The 24,024-nt window shown below is 39.1% G+C and overlaps 1 protein-coding gene across 4 annotated transcripts in view; it reads left to right on the top strand.

The window, feature by feature from the left end:
- Nucleotides 1-14,521: 14,521 nt before the first annotated feature.
- Trps1 (transcriptional repressor GATA binding 1) overlaps nt 14,522-24,024 on the top strand; it is a 233,451-nt gene continuing 223,948 nt past the window's right edge. The window contains exon 1 of one of the 4 annotated variants that reach the window (XM_029469683.2): nt 14,522-14,665. Coding sequence is in view for 1 of the 4 variants with exons in the window: in XM_029469681.2 (XP_029325541.1) it covers nt 16,058-16,067 (10 nt within the window). In the remaining 3 variants the exon portion in view is untranslated. Of the gene's footprint in view, nt 14,666-15,273; nt 15,407-15,662; nt 16,068-16,135; nt 16,976-24,024 lie in introns of those variants that run through there. The other 3 variants (XM_029469682.2, XM_029469681.2, XM_029469684.2) reach the window with 3 other exon arrangements.

Below are 24,024 nucleotides of genomic sequence, written 5' to 3' on the forward strand. Positions count from 1 at the left end.
TTTGAAGTAGAAATAAATAAGTCATATGTACAGATTATCCTATAGGTGAATGACATATTTGGGTGAAATGAGAGAGACCTTCTTGGGGATATACAGGGCAAGAGTGTTCTAGGCTCAGGGAATAGCATCTGCAAAAACTTGACGGGGTGGCCTACTGTTACATGGAAATATTGTCACTTAGTCTAGTGTCTTGTTGAGAAAAAAAATGTGAGGAGAATAGAAAGTTAAAAGAGAGACGCAGTTGGATCGAGGTGGAGTTGTTTGAATTGCAATGGGGGCCTTGATTTGATATAGAAATGTATCCAAGGCCTTTCAGTGGAGATGTGTGACATGACCTGGCCTACATTAACAAGATCATGAAACATACTTCATAGAAGTTATTTTTTCAGGTATGTGGGAGATACTAGTGGAAGTAAAATGCAAAATGGAAAAGTTGTTTCCACCTGCACTACAGCTGGGTGCTTTGTAGCATGTTACTTAGATGATTTCAGTATTTTGGTCAAACCATAAGAATCAAGGAATATTCAGTACATAAAATAAAATAAGATAGTTCACATACAAAGTAATAATTATATGTTCTTAGTTTAGAAAATTTTCTTCTGAAAATAAAAAAAACAGACTGCCTTTATATTATAAGGTTAGTTTTATAATATAATATAGTTTTACTATTATTATTATCATTATTTTAGTAACTGTTTTGAACATGTTTAACCAATCCTAGGAGAAAGTTGCATGAAAAGAATCTTTCACTTCAAACAGTGTTATTACATTTGTAGTACAGTAAGGTAATGTTATGTTCTGCCTTTCCCCACAGCTTTAGTTTTTATAAGTAATAGACCAAGGGAAAGTTAGTAAATATATACAAGAAAGTCAAAATAATGTGACATTTTTCTTTCTGAGTTTAATCAGCATTTCAGGTTGGACCTGTCCCTCAAAAGGAGGTGTCCTTTTCTTTCATGTCTTATGCATTGATATTTAATGACCTTGTTTTAATAGTATGATGTGCCTATAGATATCAGTAGAATAGAGCCTGACAAATCCACGTTAGATATGGCAAGTAAAAATGAAGTACATAATCGCTAGACATTAAATAACTATTTGAACCGACAACAAAAATACCAGCAAGGTCATTTGAGCCTGTGTCTCCTTGGGCTCCTTATGCCGACTGACCGTCTTCTAGATTTTCAAATGCTATTGGATGTTTGATTCTCATCACCATCGTTTATCTTCCTGGACCATAAACCACAAGTCTAAACCTCATGGCTGAACAGATTTGACTGTCTGTCCCACATCATTTTGCAACCATCAGTAACACTCTAAGAAATCTCAGTTTTAAATGTGTGGATTTCAATTAATTGAGCATCTTGTTGGGACCTTTCAAATAAAGGAAGATTCTGAAGGACATGGGAAAAGCAAAAGAGATGACAGAAAAAAATTACAATGACAATCCCCTTTTGTTAAAGGAGTAACAATAACATTTTGTGAACATATTTAATTTACTACTCAATACACCATAATTTAAACAATCAGAAACATGGTGGCACTCAGACACACAGACACATAAATTGTTAGTGTAGAAGGAATGTCAAAGATGGTTCTGCTGTCCATAGCAGTGAGTCACATGCTCTTTCAATGTGTTTATATTTTCATGCACTAACCACAGGAGAGGGAATATGATGTTGACTAGTATCAAGCATCCCACATAGCCAAGTCTACCAAGAAAGACTAGCCTTCAATCTACATAATATCAGTTTTATAATGACTATGAAAAATATAATGGTTTCAATTTCTTATAATTGACTTTAAAATGAGTATTTATTTTAAAGTTCTTTCATGGTACAGTTTTGAATACCAGTACATATCAAATAATAATAAATCAGTGTGGTGTGTGTGTGTGTATGTGTGTGTAGAATTCTTTTTCTTTTTTTGAGATAGTTCTACTCAGTAGCTAAGACTATATAGTTAAGTATCACCAGGCCTGGCTAATTTGAATGCTATTTGATATTGACCCTATAATCTTAAACCATATTAAAAGGAGTTGCTGGAGAATTCAAGAGTTATAATTGGCTTGACCTATGATGTTATTCACGGGTTTAAGTAATATTATTATGCTCCAAGTCTGTATCATTGTGCAACCTCTGCTTTACCAACATTAACTCATTTTTTTTCTGTACTTCTGAAATACCAAGCCAACTACAAGTACTCCTATCTTCAAAGGAATATGACTGAATGAAAGATTCGGGTTTTCTTTGCAAATGATACCCAAGGTTCCCAAGTTTCTGATCTAGCAAGAATCTAAATCCAGTGCTCTTCTAGGCCATCCAGTGCCAGATGCTTGCCTTTCTCGGAGTGAGTGATCCTTGGGTCCTGAACATGAAAACTATGCCCCTCTCTAGAGGGAAACCAATGAGCACTTTCAAGGAAGAGATGACAGACACAAGTAGCTAGGAAATAGCAGCTGTTGGCCACAAGTAGACACGCATACTCACTAATACATTAGTTTTGTGTCAAGTTACTCCAGAGCTTCAGCTCAAATTCTTACCACTGAAATAAAAGCAAAATATAGTGAGATTTTTGTCCCTTGTCCTTTGGCCCACAAGTTTGCATTTATGACCTTAGATATGATATTGTATAGGTATACTTTCTTTAAAAACATGGGAACAGTGAAGATAAATAGCTCATAAAATATTTATTAGGGCTAAATGAAGACTGGAGATATATTTCAGAGCTTAAGAGTCCTTACTGCTCTTCCAGAGGGCCTGAGTTCGATCTCACAATAAACAAGTGGCTCTAGTTCCAGGTGATCTGATGCCAGTTCTGGTTTCCATGTGGACAACCACACTTAACTTCACATACTCATTTGCAGTCGCACTGCCATAAACATAAGTACATTTGAGATTTCATTAATAGATGTGAAACATTAAGGACCAAGGAAGGCACAAAGTGATCTGGACAAGTAGTAGCTACCACTACAAATGTGGTTGTACCCTTGAACATTGAATTCATTTATCGACAAGGGCCGAGATGTACTTTTACTTGTAAAATTAGAGGAGGAGTCTGTTCTGCAACCTGAAGTGAACATTACGTAATCCTTGTCCTTTTCTAGGCATGTGGATGATCTGTATCCTCTAAGATCGTCCTTCCTAGGGAGACTTTGAAGCAAGAGTCCTGAAGCACAGCAGGAAGGAGCTAAATTTCACCATGACCTCGGTAGAAATTACATAACTCTCCACTTTTGATATTCTGAATGTGAAAAAAAAAGAAAGAAAGGGAAAAAAAAACCACTGCTAAATATGTGTTTGAGAAATATGTACCTGTTAGAATTTCTTCTAGCTGAGTCGTAACAATTATTAATAAAGTAGAGCGTGCCTTAGCTTTGGATTTTGTGCTGGAGTCTCATCAATGCATGGGGAATCATCCAGGAATATTTTAAAGTTAATTTTAAGTCACATTGTAGTTTTCTCCTAAGCAGAATGTTTTATTAAAAAAAAAAAAGGCAAAGTTCCCTACTGTCTTCATTACACTAGCATCTTTAGAATATATTCCATATAGAAATGTATATGAACTTTTCAGACACTGCACCCACATGATGTTTTTCCCTGTTTATTTTCTCTTCATTGCCTTTAGTCATGTATAATGAGATGAAACTATGAAGGGACATTGTTGTTTCTTACTTCAACTTTCTTAATTGTTTGCTAGGATTCTATCACATGGTAAAATACAGTAATAAAAAGTTCATAGTATTACGAAATGGGAAATTTCTTCTTCCTGTACCTTTGTGATTGGGAGAAATAATGATGAAATTTTGTTTATGATTATATGTTCAAATATATTACATCGCACTATTACAAATACTTTGATTATTTAGCAGGGTATGGGTAATTAAATGATTTTGCTTAATGGAAATTTTCTAGGGAGCAGTTTAATTATATTGGGAATAAATTAACCACAGAGGTCTGGTATAGCGTAAAGGACTAGGGAAGGTCATATATATCTTCCTAGGAAAGGTAGATAGGTATAGATGGATGATGATAGATGGATGTCAACTGGGAATAGGGAGTAACGAAGGAGATTCCCGAGCCCAGCATGGCCTGGGTGGGGACCCAGTGACAAGGTTCCTGCCCATGGCCAGGGCCCAGAAGTGAGTCTTCACAAATGTTAATGGCTGCTGGGAATTAGTTGTTACACCGCAAGTCAAGGGTATAACTAGATCTCTGCAAAATGGTAAATGCTGGGACCTTCAGGGCAGCCCTTAAGTCTATAGAAAAGTGCTCTAAATACATGAGTTCAAAATATACTTAATTTCTTTACAGTGCAAAATATAAGGATGCTATATGAATTAGAAGGGGCTTCATAAATCTAAAGGAGCAAAGAAACACAACAAGCCAGTTTGTCAAAAAAATACAAAGGCAGGCAGATTCCTGAGTTCAAGGTCAGCCTAGGAAAGAAGGATGTTAAGCCCAGGTGTGGTAGAAATGGTAATTTCAGGGCAGGGCCCCACCCAACTAGTTTAACCTGTGTGCTTAACAAAGGCAGACCTGTCTCTGAATTTTTTTGTAATGTTAACAAAAAAATGGATGCTTGCGGTTTCTTAAGAATCAAAGAGCTGAGGTCAGTGGATGCTGATTCATAAGATAATCAAAGGGAATCCCAGAATAAATAACTGAACTGATATGTAAATAAAAACTGGACTTTCGGTCCACACGAAATGAGCTAGCAAAAAGAGATAGTGGTTCTTTAGAATTTTTGTCTAGCAAGAACTGAGCTGTTTGGAGATCTCTAGAGAATAACACAGCACTTCATGATTTTTTTTTTTTCTAGCGGGGTGTGGTGGCACACACCTTTAATCCCAGCACTCGGGAGGCAGAGGCAGGCGGATTTCTGAGTTTGAGGCCAGCCTGGGCTACAGAGTGAGTTCCAGGAGCCACGACTACACAGAGAAACCCTGTCTCGAAAAACCAAAAAAAAAAAAAAAAAAAAGGAGTTTTTTTTCTTAACAGGATTTCTGACTTGGTCAGAAGATCCAATAATTTTTTATAGGAACTCTTTTGACTTTGTTCAGAAAAGGCATGAGCTATGCAGATAGCTCTTCCAATTTTTATTTATTTATTTAGAATTTTTCGAGACAGGGTTTCTCTGTATAGCCCTGGCTGTTCTGGAACTAACTTTGTAGACCAGGCTGGCCTCGAACTCAGAAATTCGCCTGCCTCTGCCTCCCAAGTGCTGGGATTAAAGGCGTGCACCACCACGCCCGGCTAGCTTTTACAATTTTTGCTAGCAGAGAGAGCTGTCTCAACTAGAAAGCTGTTAGGAGTTGGCACATGCCTTTAATCCCAGCACTCAGGAGGCAGAGGCAGACGGTTTTCTGAGGTCGAGGCCAGCCTGGTCTACAGAGTGAATTCCAGGACAGCCAGGGCTATACAGAGAAACCCTGTCTGGGGGGGGGGGGGGGGAAGAAAGCTGTCTAGAGAAGAGTGGAACAGAGAACTTGTGTGTGTGTGTGTGTGTGTGTGTGTGTGTGTGTGTGTGTGTATGAGTGCCAATTGAGTATCTTTTGCTACCAAATGAAGCTTTCCAGTATCAGGATTATTTTATATCTATTTAAGTTGTTGGCCAAAAGTAACCCCCTGGTAACCCCCAAACAACCCAGGCAATTGCCAAGAGGTTGCTCTCCACAAGCTGATGACTATGCACTCTGGCCAGAGACAACTCTGATACAACTTGTTGAACATTGGGAAGTCTAACTGGAGCTTGCAGAGAGACTTCATCCCTATGTGCTAGTGTCCTTCTGTAAGAAGGTACTCTGCATGCAACAAAAGAAGAAACTTAAACACCAACAAAGTCACAAAACCTATGATTCGCAGTGGCATCCTTCCTCTAAATACACTAGCTCAGGGGTGCCACAAAGTTCGTGGGAATAACAAACCAAGATAAGATTTGACTGAAGGACCACTCCACGAGATAAAATCTGTACTTGACACTGCTTGCATGACCAAGAACCTGAGACTAGATAGCCTAGGGGTTAGCTTTTCACGCTACTACTGTTGTAAAATTAAATAGTAGCAATAACATGACTCCTAATGACCCTCTGTTACACTCTGATCAGAGCAGATCGCAGTCATCCTCAGAGAAGCTTCCTCCTGCTTCTGTGGGATGGGAACAAATCCTGAAGCTCACACCCAGACATTATGCAAGGAATGGGAGGCCTTGAAACACTGCTCTAGATAGAGGGCCTCCATCGAATCCCTACCCTCAGAGCTCTGAGATCCTTGCAGAAGAGGCAGAGAGAACGTGCCAGAGCACACCAAACACAACACAACAAAACAAAACAAAACAAAACTCAGGGCCCGTTAAAAACAATAAGATTCATGCACTATGAACTCATAGACTGTGGCGGCATGCACAGAGGCTGCATAAGTCTGAGCAGGATAGGGTCCATTACCTGAATGAAGAAGTAAACTTATACCATGTCCCTAACCCATAAGTCAATTGATAACCATTTGTGATATTTTTTTTTCAGAGGGAGTGTCACTAGGGAAACAAACTACTCTAAAGGGTAGGCTGCATACCCAACAGTAGCTTAGCTGGTCAGCAGATAATGAATTTACCCCCTCTCTCCAGGTGACCATGGCCAGCCCCCATTCCTCTCCTCTCTCCTCTCTACCTTTCTCTGCCTCTGCTACCCTCTTAACTACCCTCCTCATGCCCTGAATAAACTCTATTCGATACTAAAAAAAAAAAAAAAGAAAAAGAAAAAAAGAAAAAAAGAAAATGAATTTAACAGAATCAATGTAGGTTCTTTATTTCATAATATTCTATCAGTTTCTCTCCATCTCTTTCTCTCTTTAATCCGAGTTTGCTTTTTATTTTGTTTTTATTTTATTTATACATACATAAATTCTTACACACACAGTATATGTATATGTATGCATATGTATATGTGTATATATATATATGTATATGTATATATATACTTTTCAGTCTTACCCTATGGGTCCTTTGTGTGCATATTATGGCTTCCTGTTTTATGCTTTTATGGGATGTTTGAGTATGTGAATGTGTTGGTCTCTGTGTCTATATCTGTTTCTTGTGCCTTCTCCTGGGTACTGTTCCTTTTGTATATTTGTTTTCTTCTATTCCTATGAGTTAGTTTTTTTTTTAATTTTCTCATATTTTTATTTTATTATTATTCTTTAGATAAATTTCATTTATTTAGATAAATAAAATTATTTGTTTTCTAGTGAGAGCCAGAAAAGGAGTTGGTTTGTATGAGAAGGGAGGTGAGGAGGGATTAAAAGCAGCAGAATGAAAGAAAATTGTAATCAAGATATGTTGTTATGGGAGGAAAAAATGTACTTTCCATAAAAGGGAGGAAAGCAGTTTCAGTATTTTGGGAATAAATTAATTAGTACTATCTACACCTAAATCTAAGATGGAATATTACAGTTAATGAAGAGATAATTAATTGATCATGTAGTAGTTCTCTATGGTTATTGATATGTCTTTTATGTGAAAGACACAAGCATTCTTGGAAGAGGTGGAACATAGAGTTAGAAATCTCAGATATATTACTCATATTCTCTAGTCACTATTTTATGAATTTCAGAGAGTTCAAGAAATTCCCCCTTATTCTCAGGAGTCTTACCTTGTTTATCTTGCTGACTTAATTAGCTTTGAACTACGAGTGTCCATGCCTCTCTTTCCAGACAGAGCTATCTCTAGAGTCTAGACTAGAGCAAATTGGAACAATTGCCCAGGGCTCTGCTCTGCTGGGGAACCCCAGCAGCTGCAGTGGCTGTAGTACATCTGTGGATGCTGGCTGTTAACTGAGGAGGGGGATAAGAGTTAGTGCAATAAAAAGCACAGTGCTTAAACCAAATTGGCATATCCCACTCTTCCCCCTCCCCCTCCCCTCCCCCTCCTCCTCCTCCTCCTCCAACTTTTTGCCCACCTGTGTAAGAGTAGTCACTCCAGTGCTCTACTTAGACTAATGAATTTGCTGTTCATATTGAAGCCACTTACCTTCCACATGAATTCATGCCTAACATTTATCATAGTCTATGTTCATACTTGTAATAAATGAGTTAACATCTGGTCCAGTAAAAAGAGCATTCTTATTTTCTAGGGTGTCACCTTTAAAGATGTGCATTCAGTCATAGGTGAGGCCTACATATCTGTTGGTTTATTTGTTTGTTTTAAAGCATCCAACATTCAAGGGAGTCTCTTAAGTAGATCATAAGATCTGTGTTCTAGAAGCTAGGGCGGATCACTTACAGCTCAGGTACCCAGCACCAAAGCAGTACCTAGAATACAGTAGTTGTTCAATACATTGTTTGCTCTTTAAAATGAGGAAGTCTAGGTCATATCCCAGGATACAAAGTTGATGCTCTCCCATGACTTTCTGTACCAATCAGGGTCAGGAAAGGCATTACATAGAATGCTCAGGGATAATTGAATTGAGTTTAATAAAGAGTTATAAATGCATGGTACAGTTAGGGGGCCCAAGAATATATAGTGAAGCCTTCAAGACCAAGCTATAGCTAGAAAGAACTGCAATGCTCACAACCTAGGACTATGAAAGGAGAAAGAAGGAACCAGAGACCAAACACACAAATCATATCTCTCTCGCTCTCTCTCTCTCTCTCTCTCTCTCTCTCTCTCTCTCTCTCTCTCTCTCTCCCCCACCCCCATCTGATGTAATGTTGTCATTGGCTAGATCTCAGCCAACAACAGAGGATGGTAGGACTACTCTGCCAGGGTGCTTCCATAGTGCCACAGTGCCGAAACTGAGGGTGAATTGTCAACCATATTTAAATCTCTGTAAAGTTACTGGTCGCTAGATTTTTATACAGAAAATGGTGACAAATGTTTCTGATATGTTCTTTCAGTTAATAGTTTATGCCACCGGTGAGCCAGTTATGAGAACTCAAAGACTTTTAAAGAAATAGAAACTTTTCACTGAGATGATTGTACACTCCTAGTGCACACATGCACAGGCATATACATGGGAACACAGTTTGTGTTCCCATGAATCCTTCCACTGCCACCACTGGATATTATAAAATTCATTGCTGGGGTTTGCACATGTGAATGAATATTACTTGTTAAATATCAGTAACTATCATTTTATGTTGATTGAACCTATGCAAAACTTAGCAGCTGTTGGTGGGGTAACTCTGTGTTCAACTGACTTCATCATATCACGATGATAAACAACACAAGGAAATGAATGTTTTAAACGAGTGTTTGAGAGGCTGCTTATCTCTTCATTGCATTCAGAAGTTTCCTGTCTTATACTCAGGCTTCTGAAACTACAAGCAACACCTTTCCCTTTAAAAACACTGAGCTTTTGACCCCATTTACTGTATGCTTCTGGGCTTAGACGCCTGTGATTTAGTTAAAAGAATCATTCAATTCATTATTTTTAGAGCAACATGGAATTATGAACCAAAACTTAATGATAATGAAGACAATATTTCAGAGGAAAGACAAACATCTCCTCTGATTCATTGCCAAAAATATGTTGCTGAGATGAAGACCACCCAGAAGCTTCAACTGACACGAGGCATCAGCACATATGCATTAAAGAAAAAAAGATCAGAAAGCAGAAAAGAAGAAAGGAAAAGAGAAGTGAGAGAAAGAATTACATTAACAGAATTAGCAACACAGAGGGTTTGCAACTTGGGTTCAATAGTGAGACATTGTTCTAATGTCCAAGTTCACTTTAACAGATGTTAGGGGATACCTATGATTTCATGTTCTCCTGCCTGCAAGAATCTTACATTTTAGCAAACTGTGGAGGGCAGTGGAGCAATGAATACCATCCTACAATTTCACAGGATTCACTTGCTAGCTAAATTCAGAAGCAAGTCTTTTCTGCCATGTATAGCTATACATCTATACCCTAGATTTTCCAGCAAACTCATTTTTTTAAAGATAGAGTCTGCATTTGATATAGAAGGCAAACAATGTATTCAGATGGAGAGCTGCTTCTAAAAGCTTTCCAAGGAAGGTGGCGAAGTAGGTATATGAGAAGCCCTAGAAAATGTCAGATGTATCTGAGGAAGGTTAGGAGATAGGCCCGTGCGGAACAGCAGATGCAGAATATGAGCAGAAAGACCGTTTGCCCATGGCATTCATCTCATAAGGGGGTTGGAGACACAGAGGAAACAAAAAGATCTGCTTGCTAAGTATAATAACGAAGATGGAGAAAACATTAGCATCCTGTTTTGAAAAGCCAAAACCCTGAATTTGGGACGGGCCTGTGTGGCTAAAGTAAAGGTCGTAGCAGATACAAAATCCTTTAGATGTGGGGTCTTTGAGAGTGGGCTTCCTAAAATCCAGGGAGGCCAGTATCTAAAGGCTTTTATTGGTATGATTCAAGTGCATGATGAAAATGGGGCTTGCTTGTTTCCTTCCTCTTTTCTCTTTTTTTCTCCTTTGAAAGGCTCTTCTTCTTTAACTATTACATTAGATATACCCATTTTGAATTTCTAGTGAAGAATCTCACCTTACTATTTAAGCACAGTCTGATGCAGAACTTGGTTATTTGCTAGCAAGAGGGAAGTGTGTGAAGTTTGAATTAGTGGCTGCATAAGAGAATAGCATGGGGCAGTAATAGAAGAGAGGGTTGGTTGAATTACAGAAGACAGCATAGGTCACCTCCTTGTCATGGACAGATGCTGCTCAGAGATAACGCTTGATTATTTCCTACAGAGGTGTTCTCTCTGGGTTGGCTGACATGGACTTAGCCTTGCTATTTCTTCTATTGCTTTGGTTTGAATACATGATCCTGAGCGTTCTCATTTAGCTCTTCCTTCACTCCAGTGTACAGGACTTGGTTGAACATTAATAAATCTGAATGAATATTCAACATCATTATTTTTACTCCGGAGCACACTAGTTAGTAATTTCGTGTGTACGCACACATGTGTGTGTCTACACCTCAGAAATTTGTTTCCCTTTTTAATTAAACAAAGCTCATGTTAGTTGGCTTTTTGTGTGGGCTTCAAGGCCCATCTGTTTAACTAGGCACTTGCCTGATACTGCAGAGTGGGGATTGGCAAGTGTAAGTTTGATTTTGAATACCAGATCCGGGCTATTTAAAGCTAAATTTCCCTTTAATAAATTCACCCAGAGGTGCTTGGTGTTAGGTGGTTTGACAAATGATCCTAATTTGTGCAAAAGAGCATTCTGTTTGGAAAGACTGAATCCTTTGCGACGGGAAGGAGTGGACTCAGAGTTCATCTCTGATAGCACTCTTCCTACAAGTTTTGTCATAAAGGAGGGTGGGGCACTCCAATAATTGCATTTTTTTGTGCTGTAAGGCAAAATGATCTTCTATTTCATATGATGTTATACAGTAGTAAGAGCAAATAATGTATTTCTTGATAGTATGTGTGAAAGCAGTGGGCATGTAGGGCCAAGGGATATCAGTCTTGGAGGCTTCTTTTAGAAATCTCCAATTTATGATGTGTTAGGGTAAACAGTTGGATTACATTGCTGAAGTACATGTTCCATCAGGTAAAATCATTGTGATTACAAGCACTGCAAAGGTGAGTAAGTTATGTGCTAAAAGGTTAGAAATGTAGAACAAGTATGCCTGTGCTTAACTGTTAATCCCTGTTTGTATCCCTACTGAATAAACTACAAGGAAAGAGGGGACGGATCCTGTAATAGCACAGAAGAAAGGCAATATTATGTCATTCTGAGAAATAATAGCATTAATACAACTCGAGGAACCATTTGATCGATGGCTCAGCAGTAACAGACTATTCCAGAATTTAAAGCAGGATAGTAGATTATAAAAAAAGTTATTTTAGTTGAAAGTTGTTTCTTTTGCCTTGCTATTTTATTTCCTTGAATTCTTCCTTATTTTCTGAGATGTCCTACAAAAGCCCAGGTTGTGTTTTTTGTTTTTTTTTTTTTAAATGTCCAGGCTCCATTTTTCAGAAAGTTATTGCTTTAAAAGTGTGAGGATGGTTTGAAGAGCTTTACATATGTTTGACAGCAGAAGATAATAAATGTAAACAAATCTTTAATATTTCCTCTAATTCAGTTTGTGCCATGCAAATGTCAGTTCTAGAAAAACAAATCAATAAACATTTGAAGGAAAACAATGTGCATAACTTAGTTTATATATTAAAAACAACTGTTAAACAATTATGACCTCATGTATTAGTTGGTTGTTTTGAAATATTCCTACTAGAGTTAAAAAATGCTACGAGGGCCTTTGAGCTTAAACATATTGTGTCAATCAAGAGCATATGTGATTTATCTAAAGCATGAGGTAAAAATTTTCTTCATAAATTATTGCATCAATAAATAAGTAATTTGCTTGAAAAAAATTTATAAAAATATTTGTGCTTTTATTGGGTTCCATACAGACCTTTCGAGGCTGATGTAAATGGGCTGATATGGCAGCATTTTGATCACACTATCACACTATCCTAACTTGAAATACAAAAAGTAACATGAAGAATTTTTTTTTTTTTAATTTCTCAGGCAAACTTCAGCCAAATTGACTCCGTGAAACTTCATTCATTAAAATTTTAAGCAACCATGAATTTGTTGGCTTCAGTACCTGGGGTGTAACTTTATCCCTTCAATTAAAGGACATAATTCACCCCTGGACCTTTGGCTTTACTTTTTCATATAATATATAATTTGGGTACACTTAATGGTCAGATTTTGTATTATTACAGGTGGAAAAACACCAGCCATCTCAAGGGTTTTGTGCTTGCAAAAGCGTGTAATTTGATTTTTTTGAACCAATTTGATCAATGATTGTTTCATGTGTGTGCATTTGCACTTTTGACGAGTGCCTTAGACTTGAGGGTGCCTGGGAGGAAGAACACTTCCCCTTTTAAAATGTCACCTAAATCTGGGGGAGCAGTAGGAGATTAGGGGACTAATCCTTGTGATAAATTGTACTGTTTAACTTTGGTGGGATGGTGTTGTCTCAGATTTTATCAGCTAGATACTAGACTCAGCAGTTTTAGGTCCGTTAACCCTTTAAACACAAGCAGTGGAACTACTTGGATATGCAGTCCTAGATTTATTTGACCTAGTATTTTTAGTTAGTCATAGCCAAAGAATGTTTCACTCCGATCCTTATTATTTTTCTGAATAAAACTACTTCTCACTGTGTCGTGAATATTTCCATAAAAGTCAGCAAGCTAATTTATGACTTAACAAAGAAAATAAAAGGCCTATATTTAATATAGAAGTACCTTTTATAGGGGAAATTGGTGGTGGACGGTATTGAACGACTCCAGCATGGAAATATGCAGGTGGCCATTAGGAGTTGACTATAAGACTTACTCATGATTTTCATATTAAATTTCCCTACATGCACGGCCATATATAAATCTAATACTGTTAAAAAATTAAACTGATGGCAATAGGAATAGTTGTGTGCATACGAACAACATTGTCTTCTCCCTCCTTTAGGGAGTATATTGTTGCCTCATTGTGAAACTGTATTTTGACTGCTCTTCACCTGACTAGTTTCTCTATTGCTTTTTCTGTTCAGTGTTGTATGTTCAGGACATGCTTCCGAAGTACATCTGGACCAAGGAAGCACAGGTCTGTCTATCTGAGTATGCTAAGAGAGAATACGGATCTTTCAGGAAGAGAAGGAGGGTCTCTCTCTCTCTCCATATATATATATATATATATATATATGTATATATATATATATATGTGTGTGTGTGTATAATGTGTATATACATGTGTGTGTGTGCATATATATCCATTATTGGCTTTCATACTTCTTATAATAGCATATCTGGAAAACACTTACCTTTTTGGCAAAAAAGATACACAAATCAGTGAAAAATATTTGGGGGAAAAAGTCACTGCACCCTCAGCTCTCGGATTCGTGATTGTACCTCTCTAAAATTCTAATTTTAATCATTCTGTAGTTCAGAGAAGGATGTTTCTCCTTTTAGCACAAAATTAGTTTAAGCTGACTTTCACTAGAGGAAAAACATACCACTTAAAGTCACCCAACTGAAGAAAATGAAGTCCAAAAGACCAAGAAATGTTTACTTAGTTTTTAACACCTCCTATACTTTTTATCCTGTCTTGGTAATGTTTTATGCATTGTTGATCTTTAGAAGTTAAAGGGAAAGATAGCCTGTTCATTTCATGAACTTTATGCTGAGGCGGTTTCTTTTAACCAAGAGAAGTGCTAAGAAAAGTATGTCATGTCTGAATCAGAGTTTCTTATCTGCTTTGAAACCCCCAAAGACCAGCATGTATTAACCTGGCAGTGGCTGAATAATGTCCCCATTTTATCTGTTTCGTGGTACCCCCTTAAAGCACCCATTGAGTTTCTGGCTTCTCAGCTCAGAAAACCATAGCAACCTCAGTCCGCACTTCTCTAACTCAGGATAGAGTTCAAGTTGTTCTCCTGAAGCCCTCCTACCATCCAAAGCCTGGGAAATCCTGACCACGGCCGAGGTATCCTAGGACTTCCAGCCACAGATAAAGGGCGGGGGAGGGGGGCGCACACGCACACACAATCCTGCGTCCTTTAATTGAGAGCTAGAGGGAAAGGTAAAAAGCACTTTGAGAGTTCTTGGCATTCTCCAGGACAGCATCTCCAGTATCTGGGCAGCATCGCCTCGGCTGCCACGCATTGCCCCCCGCGCCCCCCAAGGTAGGTCCCGGCCTCCAGGCCCTCGGCCAGGGCAACACAGCCTCCCTCCTCCCCCAGCCCGTCCGGTGGGGGAGGGGCGGGGCGGGACGAGCCGCGCGCGGTCCCCAGTTGTCGCGGGCTGGTGCGGCCGGCCGGTCCCGCGGGCGGCGGCGGCGGGTGCTCGGGGCCGGGCGGGGCGGCGGCGGCGGCGGCGCGGGGACGCGCCTGTCTCTTTAAGGGAGCTCGGTCTGGGGTGGCGCTTTCCTCCGCGAAGGCTCCTTTGATATTAATAGTGTTGGTGTCTTGAAACTGACGTAATGCGCGGAGAGTGAGGTCCTGACAAGCGATAACATTTCTGATAAAGACCCGATCTCATTGCAATCTCCAGCGTCCTCTTTTTCGCTGCTGCTCGGTGGCTCGGGACCTCGCGTCCTCCTCATCGCTCTCTCGCCTTTGCCTATTTTTTTTTTTTTAAACAACAACAACAACAACAAAAAACCCCAACAACACCCCCTCCCCTCTTCCCACCCGGCACCGGGCACATCCTAGCTCTATTTCCTTTCTCTTTCTCTCGCGCTCTCTTTTTTTCCTGGGGGGGGGGGGGAGGGAAGGGAAAGGGGGGGAGGCAGGAAAGACCTTTTTCTCCCCCCCCCCCAATAATCCAAGATCAACTCTGCAAACAACAGAAGACGGTTCATGGCTCTGGCCGCCGCGCCACCATCTTTCGGGCTGCGGAGGGTGTTCCTGACGATTAATCAACAGGTAAGGGGGAGCCGGGCAGGCCGGGGGGCGCGGGCTCAGCCGGCCGGGGCGCCGTTCCGCCAGCGCTGCGCCCGCGCGAGTGTGCGCAAAATGTGGGCGATCGCGAGCGGGGAGCCCTGGGAATTAAAAGTGACTTTCTTTGAAAAAAAAAAAAAAAAAAAAAAAAAGCACAGCCGAGGGAGAGAGTGTGCAGCAAGCCAAGCGCAGGCTTCTCGGGTTTCACACGCATTTTCTTTCTTCCTCCCCCCCACCCCCCTTTGCGCGTGTGATTTCTTTCTTTCTTCTCTTCTGTTCCCTTTACACCCCCACTCCCCCAATTCCTCTTTTCTCTTTGCTGGGTCTAAGGCATCTGAGCCTTGGAAACCAGAGCGACTTCAAACTGCAGTAGCCCCCAGAGTCAGGAGGGTCAAGTTCAGCCGCCGGGGAGGAGGAAAAACAAATCCCGATTTGCCAAAAAAAGAAGTTTCAGGCCGGTGCCCCCTCCCCCTCCCAGCCCCACTCCCCCTCGCTGTCTCTTGCTGGCTGATTTTAATTCTCTCCTACCGGGAGCAGCAGAGGATCTGGAGGTGGCTGGACCCGAGGGGCCGCCGCCGCCGCTGCTGCAAGTTTTCTGGGGGCTCCTGGCAAACGGGGAGCAGACTAGGCACCGGCATGCAGAGTAGTAAGTTGGGTGAACTTGGGAGGGTAGGGAGGGTTTCTGCGAGGGGTCTTGGAGTGGCCCACAAAGTGGTAAAACAGCATAGACTGCCTTTGGCTTTGAAGAGTTTAGTTTGTAAAGCCAGGCTTCAAACTTTTTTCCCTTAAAGGCCCAGCGGGGCTGGAGGGAGAGAGTGTGGCATCCTCTCCTGATATACCCGTCTCTGGGCAGCTCAGGGCAGCCTGGGCCCAGGGGTCTGTGCCCTGTCGGTACCATGAGGCAGGGCCTTGTAGCCAGAGCGCTTCCGTAGGGGCTGAGCAAGGGGCAGACTTCCTCTGCGGTGCGGTTGATGCGCCATGTGTCGAGCGGGTCAGGGGACACGGGCTGGTGATTAAACGCCTGACAGCGGTGGGACATGCAGGCAGACAGGCTCTTTGCTTTCTGTCTAGTTCCTGTTTGGGCTGTAGAGTCTGAAACGCATCTTTGAAAGGCCAAGGCAAACACCTCTATCCCTCCAAATAACTCCAGGATTATAGGACCCCATGAATAATTTGAGGGTGAAGCAGAGGTGGGAGCTGTTTGAAGTGCAAACTGTTTTTGAGGCTGGGAAAGCTTTTTCTGTGAGTACCTGTCTGAGATGATGGCGTTTCCCCTTTCACCAGGGAAGTCACTAACTGTTTTATGGCTCTAGGATCCTAAAGCCATTGAAGTGAGAGGACCCGAGGACTTACTTATGAGGGCTTCAGAGAGAACCTTGATTGGACTCACTACATTTAAGACCTGGCTGACTTCCCCATATCTTTTTAGGCCTCAGATTTGATCTTTTGAAAGTTTTTGAGTCAGAGCTATGGATTTAATGATGAATCCAAATTAAGATAGAATATCCATCCTTTATCCGGTTTGGGGAAATCACCGCTAGCATTTTAAACAAGGTAAGTGAAGAGAGACTGGCCGCGAGACAAATCAGAGACAAGTTAGGCCGATTCATTGAACTTGTGTATGCTCTCCAGGTGAACAGGCAAGGGCCTGGAAGAGATAGGACAAAAACAAAAATACAGATAAGGGCCTGAGACAAGATTACAAAGGAGTGATCATTCTAGGCCTGGTTAGCTAAATTTGATTACTCAAGCCTAAAGAAAAAACTAAAGTAGACTTTCCCCTATAAGCCTTTGGAGTGCTGTAAACTCTTCAGCGCAAACCCACCAGCCTCTGTAGCATCTCGATCCTTCGCTGCACGCTTTAGGAAGAGTTGATCATTTTGAGAAGGCTGCTAGAGTTAAACATGTTAGGGACTGTCAGGAAAGTACTGCAGCTAGCAGGTCCTTGACGTGGGCAAAATGAGAATGAAAGTCTCTAATCTCAGTGCTGGGCAGTTTCTTACTTGCTGTTCACTTGCTTCTAAGGCTCTCTCAGTTAATGCAGTATTGGTGCAGAAAAGCAGAGGTTCTAAAATAATCACCATGCGGCTTTTCCCCCTTTTCCTTTCCCCAAGTATGACAGGGTTGTGAATAAATACAGGGTTTGTATGGGAAGATGAAGCGTTTCCTGTAAGTTTCGATGCTGACAAGACAGTCTGGAAATGATACCAACATTCTGAGGATTTTTTTTTTTAAACCTTTGAGCGAAAGTTTATTAATGGCATGCTCAAACTTCACAAGTTAAACTTGTATGTTCATCATGTTTATCCTTCTGTAAGATTTCAGAACTTCCTTTTAAAGCTATACTCTTGAGGTCAAAACGTCTCCAGTCAGTTAAATAGACAGGGCTCCGAATATGCTAGTTTGATGATTATGTCTAGATATTAGTACGGTGAAAATAAAACTGCAAAGGAGGAAATCACGTCTTAATGCCTGTTCTGCTGTGATTTCTCTAACTGCAAGATATTGGGAACCTTCATCAGTACTCGGCAAAATATTATTTACCTTTGGTGAGCTGATTTTCATGGTCTCCCAATATGCCTGTTGCATGGTAAGCTATGTTTGTGTAGAATACTTTTACATACATAATAACTAAGTCTGACACTCTCCAAATAACTCTTAGAAAGTAGCTAGGAAAAAAGTTTGCCACTTCTGAATTTTAGATTCTGTTAGTGTTTGTGCTGCTGGGTGGCTCTTGTCCTTTGTTATAGCTAGCATTAAAGGTGCGGAAGAGACTGCCGGAGTGGCTGTGAATCCTGAGTTGAATTCAGAGCTCCACACTTTGACTACTCATATTGTGAACAATTTTACATAAATTTTTACATACTTTCATACTAACCAGTTTAGCATCCAAATCGGTGTGTATTTAATCATGAGTGACTTACATGTGCCCTCATGTTGTTTTTGGCATTATTTTTACTTTTCTTTTAAGTCATATAACACTCCTGAATTTATTCTAGTTTTCACTATAGGTCTCTGTAAAACAATTAGGGAAATCTTCATTCATAAGAAAACCTCCTCAACAGGGATGTGAATGCATCTGTGGGAAAGTTGCTCTTAAGATAAAGTATTTAATGGTGCTTTTACTAATGTTGCTATTTATTATTATTATTATTATTATTATTATATGAGGCTATGCACAGAGAGAAGCCACTATTTGCTTCTAAAGATATATGCGTTTTCTATTAAGAACTAAGGCCACGGTGTGAGGTTTTGTAAACTCTTAAGCTATTTTTTGAAGTAAATTGACATTGCTGAAAAATTTTAAACTTGCAACAGACTTTGTTTTTGAGTTAGAACTTTATTTTGAATTTGAAATTGGTGTCAGCATGGATAACTGGCTTTCTGATATATATTATCAAAAAGTAACAAAAGTTATATATATATATATATAATTTTGTTAATTTAATACATCCTTTGAGAGCAAACAATAATATCAAAACACTGTGTTATTGTTCATAGAACAAAATAGACTTTCAGAGAGTTGTGGACAGGTGTCTATAATTGATTTCAAGGGAAATTATTATTTTTGAAACAAGCGATGAACTTTAAATAAAATGACTGGCTCCCATTAAAACATATCCTCATGAAGATATTCTCTGGTGTGTAAAATGAAGCCATTCATTCAACACACTGACAACTTTCCACTTGGTATTTGCCTCTGCTTAATTTAGTTTCCTCGGGACAGCTAGTGTGGTAGCATGCATCTGTTTTTGGCAGGCATAGAAAACTATAAACTCAGACGGTTCTGACTCAAATATTGTATGTAGCTCATGAGTTACAATCAATTTGATAAAGAACAGGCAAGTTGTATGAGCTTGCTTCCTGTTGTTCATCCTTGGCCCAGCTTTCAGGTAACAGACTTCTCGTTCTTCTTTTTCTAGTTATGATTACTAATGCTGCTGATAGCTAATTATTCTTGTTATGCTTCCTTATTTATTATTTTTTTGAGCTATGGGGGAATGAATAATAACATATACAGACATACATATACAGCATATCTATGGGATAGCTACATGTTATTTGGGGCTATGTGGAAGTGAATTGTGTTGTCATAACAGGATTTATGGGATCTAGTGGAGCCATTGTAGATATAATATAAAGATACTTTACTTTATCGAGCTGAAATTTAACATCATTTTCCAAGTATACTTATTATGCTCATGTATAGAAAAGACTTAACATGCTTTACATTATTACTTGCATTTTAGAAACTGAGCAGTTGGTTTTAACATGATCAAAATCACTTTTCTCCTCAACTTTTTGATCAGTCTACTGAAATACCCCAAAATGCCAAGATTTTATTTTGACTACTGCTTAGTTGCAAATAGAGATCAGCTTGTTTTATCTTACAACGTAAGTTGTTCCAAAGTATTTACATTAAAAATTCCATTATTGATAACCTTCATAAGTGACACTTCAAATGGTGCAGTTATGCCCATGTTGGGGGGGGGGTCTTTATATCACTCTATGACCCTTGTTTCCCTGGGAAGTGAATTTGCAAACCTTTGGTTTGTTTCTCTGTAGGATATAATAATGGAGAAATTGATTTGGGTTGGAAAGAGATCTTGAGGCATAAGGAAACGCTTTTACTGAATTCATAAGATGCTGAACATTATTTGGATTGTTAAAAGCTAGTCCAGAGAAGCCTGCTAGAGATAATAGCTACCGGAACCATTGTAACTTTGCCGCACAGTTCTTTTTATTATCCCATCTCTTTTTGACCTCTCAGAGCGCAGTTCCAAGTACCAAAAACAAAGATGAAATTATCAGTGTACTTCAGATCTGAAGCATCATTGAAATAAGTTTTTGACTCAAGGTATAATTGAAATACAAGCATCAAGGCTGGCCGTACAGCATGTTACATTCAAAAGAATAAGAAAAAAATTACTTTTAATTTTTAAGATGTTGCTAGCTCTTTAAAAACCTGCAGTACATACTTTACAAGTGGCTCGACACCTTCCCTGCTGTTCAGTTTATACAAGTAGGAAACTTTCTCTCTTGCTCTCTCTCTCTCTCTCTCTCTTTCTTGTTTTCTCTAAACCAACTGACGTCATGCCAAACTTTGCTTTAAAAGAACAGACAGAAGTAATTGGTAGCTTTTAACTTTTAATAATGTTCTGCATTGGTTTTGGTGGCCAAAATGCTATTTTTTTCTTAAAAGGGGAAAAAAAAAGTTCAAGTATAAACGGGCTTGTGGCCCGAGGAAGAAAAGCTCCGTTGATACAGTTATTTTTATTCTTGTTTTTCAATCTGTTATTAAAACTCGTTCCTGCTTAGCTCTGCTCTAACTCCTGAGCTGTTCTCGGTGATGGCTGGTGCATTTGAGGTTACCACCATTTAAACAGTTTGGGAGTTTGCGGGGGAAATGGGTGTTTGTGTTACTTTACTTCTTTAGTATTTGAAAGAAAAAAAAAACCCAACAAGTTTTGTTTCGATTGAAATTAATTAATGAAGGTTATCAATGGTGACAGGTCAGTGAATATGTTTATATAGAGAATGCCACACCTGTTACCAGGAGCCTAAAATATGGAGGTTTAATTGTGACATTAATCATTTTTATGTTCAGAGGAAGGAAAAATAGATGAAATGTTCCCAAAATGCAGTTTTATATTGAAAACATGAGTTTCGAGGGTCAGCTTGTTCCTACTGGAAGTGTTGCATTTTTCACCTTGAAAAATTTAAATGGCACCCGTAAACCTTATTTATCACATTGTATTTTAACTTTATTTTAATAATTGTTTTCTTCCCTGTAGAATTTGCACAGGCAAATATAACTTCATCTGCTTAAGGGACACCTTGATCACATTCATTGTCAGGGGCCAACTTCAGAAGTTGGCAAGGACCAAAGTCTTTCTGGGGTGAAAAAAAAATTGTGTCAGTATTTCCTTCCCTGGGAAAAGCTGCTCCACCCAAAAGTAGGGCCTTCTTTCCCGTTTGTGGGGCAGAACTTAGTGTCGATGTTCCTCATGAAAGCTGCTGCTGAAGTTTAAGTCTTTGTTGTAATAATACCAGATTTCATGTGAGAGCTAGTTATTTTTACCCCTTCCATATCTAGAGACCCTCTAAGGAATAAGATACCATGAAATGAGGTGTCTCACAGAGGAAGATTGGTCATTAATACATTTATAATTATCAAAATATTTCTGCATACTCCAGACCCTTGAGTGTTCCCTTCTTAGATAGTTTTAATTTACTTCATTTGGTCTCAGCTTCTACTACGAGAGCTACAGACTTCAATTCATATCCGACAGATTTCTCCTTTGATAACAGCTTCTTTGCTTAAACATTTTTTCCAGGAAAAAGTAGCAGAATTAAGCTATGTGTTGCTTGTATCAACATAGTGCAGATTTATTGAATTCAGATTTTATTTAATTAATAATGTTATAGAGAGTTTGCAAGCATAAATTTCAAGTCATAGGTATGCCTGAAATGAATTTTTTATTTAATAAATATTGGTCTGCCGTTTCAAAATTGGGGATAGTTAAAAAGTTTTGAAAGAAGCAAAAAAGGCAGAGTGAAGTATTTGCAGCTAGAGTCTTTTAATATCAGCAGCTTGTTTACTGTGGAGTAGTGGGGAGGGGTAGGAGAGGCTTTGTGGAAGATGATACAAAAAAAAATCCATCAATTGCGCATATGATCCCCTCCCCTTAAGGTTTACTTAAACAATATGTTTCGGTTTTGCCTCAAACCATTCGGCGCCACCTCCACTCCGAGCATCTATCACTAGCCTGGTTCCTGAGCGATTAAGGATGGTCTTTTCTGTTATATAATGAGCAGCAGTATTGTTTGAACAAAGGTAACATATTTTGATTTGTGAAATTCTTTGGTAGTTTATTAGGAAGCTGTCTATAGTGGAAGAGGAAGCCTATAGTCTAAAGTCTGTGGATGTTTGATGCAGCCACAGTAACTCTACTGTGCTTGAATTATTGCAGCAATGTGTGCATGCTCTTGGAGCCATATTTTATGTATGTAATTCTTAGATCCACCTTGATGGTGGAGTTTAATGTGCTAAATCATGACCTGCTGTGCTTTTAACAGAACTGGAATCGTTTAAAGAGATACATGACTTGTTTTTAAAAAGTTAGAAGTTTGAAGTGAGTGTGACGGTTAAACATAATGAATCAGTCATTCCCATAGTATTTAGATGTACTTAGAACTTACTAAGAGATTTCAGAAGAAGGAAAAAGAAAAAACCACTCTATAAATCAAACTGCCCCCCCTCATTGTGTATCTTAAATAATGTTCTGAGAACATTTTTGAAAAAGTCTCATTTCTGTAGGGAGTGACAGTGTTTTGTTTTGTTTTTTGTCTGAAGATATCATTTTATAAGCTAGCACTTTACAGTTTACAATTCTATTGGTTTAAAACGTTATGCAGAAATATCATGGAACATGTAAAGACTCTGTACTCGGAGCCCATGCATTTTTCCCTAGGGTGATGGATTCTGTGCGTCACCCAAATGTGATGCTATTTGCTGGGCTTGTAATACTGGTTTGGGGTTGCTGGATGTCCTAGTTCATCAAGCAACATAATACAACAACGTTGGTAACTAGGTAATTGACACAGTCAAAATAGGCTCTGGAAAATGTTCCAAATATTTTAAAGTCAGTTCAGAACTTAGCATATATTCCATTTATTCAGCACTTAAATAAACAGATGATTCATTGTCTGCCCTTTAACCCTGCTATCGTTGATAGCAGTAGAACGAAATTTTAATGCTTACAGCTTTTGTTGTTACTTCTCTTTCTTTAGTTTGAAAGGAGTGTGGTTGTCTTACTTATCTCAATGATTCCTTTATCTATTACTTACTTATAATTGTGATCATGAGTAGTATAATAGAAGACGTTTATGTTCCCTGACGTGTATGCTCCAATCTTTAGAAGTAATGATATTACTATTTTGAAAAGTTGAATCATTATAACAACATAGGACAACAGATAACTTATTTAAGAATCAAAGCGTCATAGGTGTAGAAAACAGGGATGAAAATATTTTCACTCAGAGCTGGTTTTGCTTATAGAGTTTGGACAGACTATGAAGTTTTACACATCAGTGAAAGTTCATAATAGGACGTGTTCTTTGTAATTAGGTCCTACTGTATGGCTTTCTGAGCACTTGTGTGAACTGCAACACCTTTTCTTCCATGCATTCATCTCTGAATTAGAGATATGTCTATAAACAGTGTAAATATGTATTACACAGTTGGTTTGGGGAATCAGATTTCTCTATTACATGATATGGTTTGTGTGCCTAGGGATACCCTTAATATCCTAGGATTACTACAGCACACTCATCTCCGACTTAATGATTCTAAGTACACACATGTATGTGCATATGCTTGTGTGCTCTTGTGCTGGAAGTCACTGTATTTGAATCTATCAAACTAAATGTTGTTGTTGTTTTTTTTTTAAATCACATTAATCTTTCTCATGTCCTTTTCAATTATTTAATGCATCCCAGAGCCCATTTAAGAGTTAAATTGGTTATAATACTGGTTCGCAATGCAAGCGAGGTTGACTTTAAACAGTGAGCAACATATTCGACTTGATGCGATGTCATGA

The sequence above is a fragment of the Mus caroli genome, unplaced genomic scaffold, assembly GCF_978045245.1.
Source record: "Mus caroli unplaced genomic scaffold, Mus_caroli_1 scaffold_16, whole genome shotgun sequence".
Taxonomy (NCBI): Eukaryota; Metazoa; Chordata; class Mammalia; order Rodentia; family Muridae; genus Mus; species Mus caroli.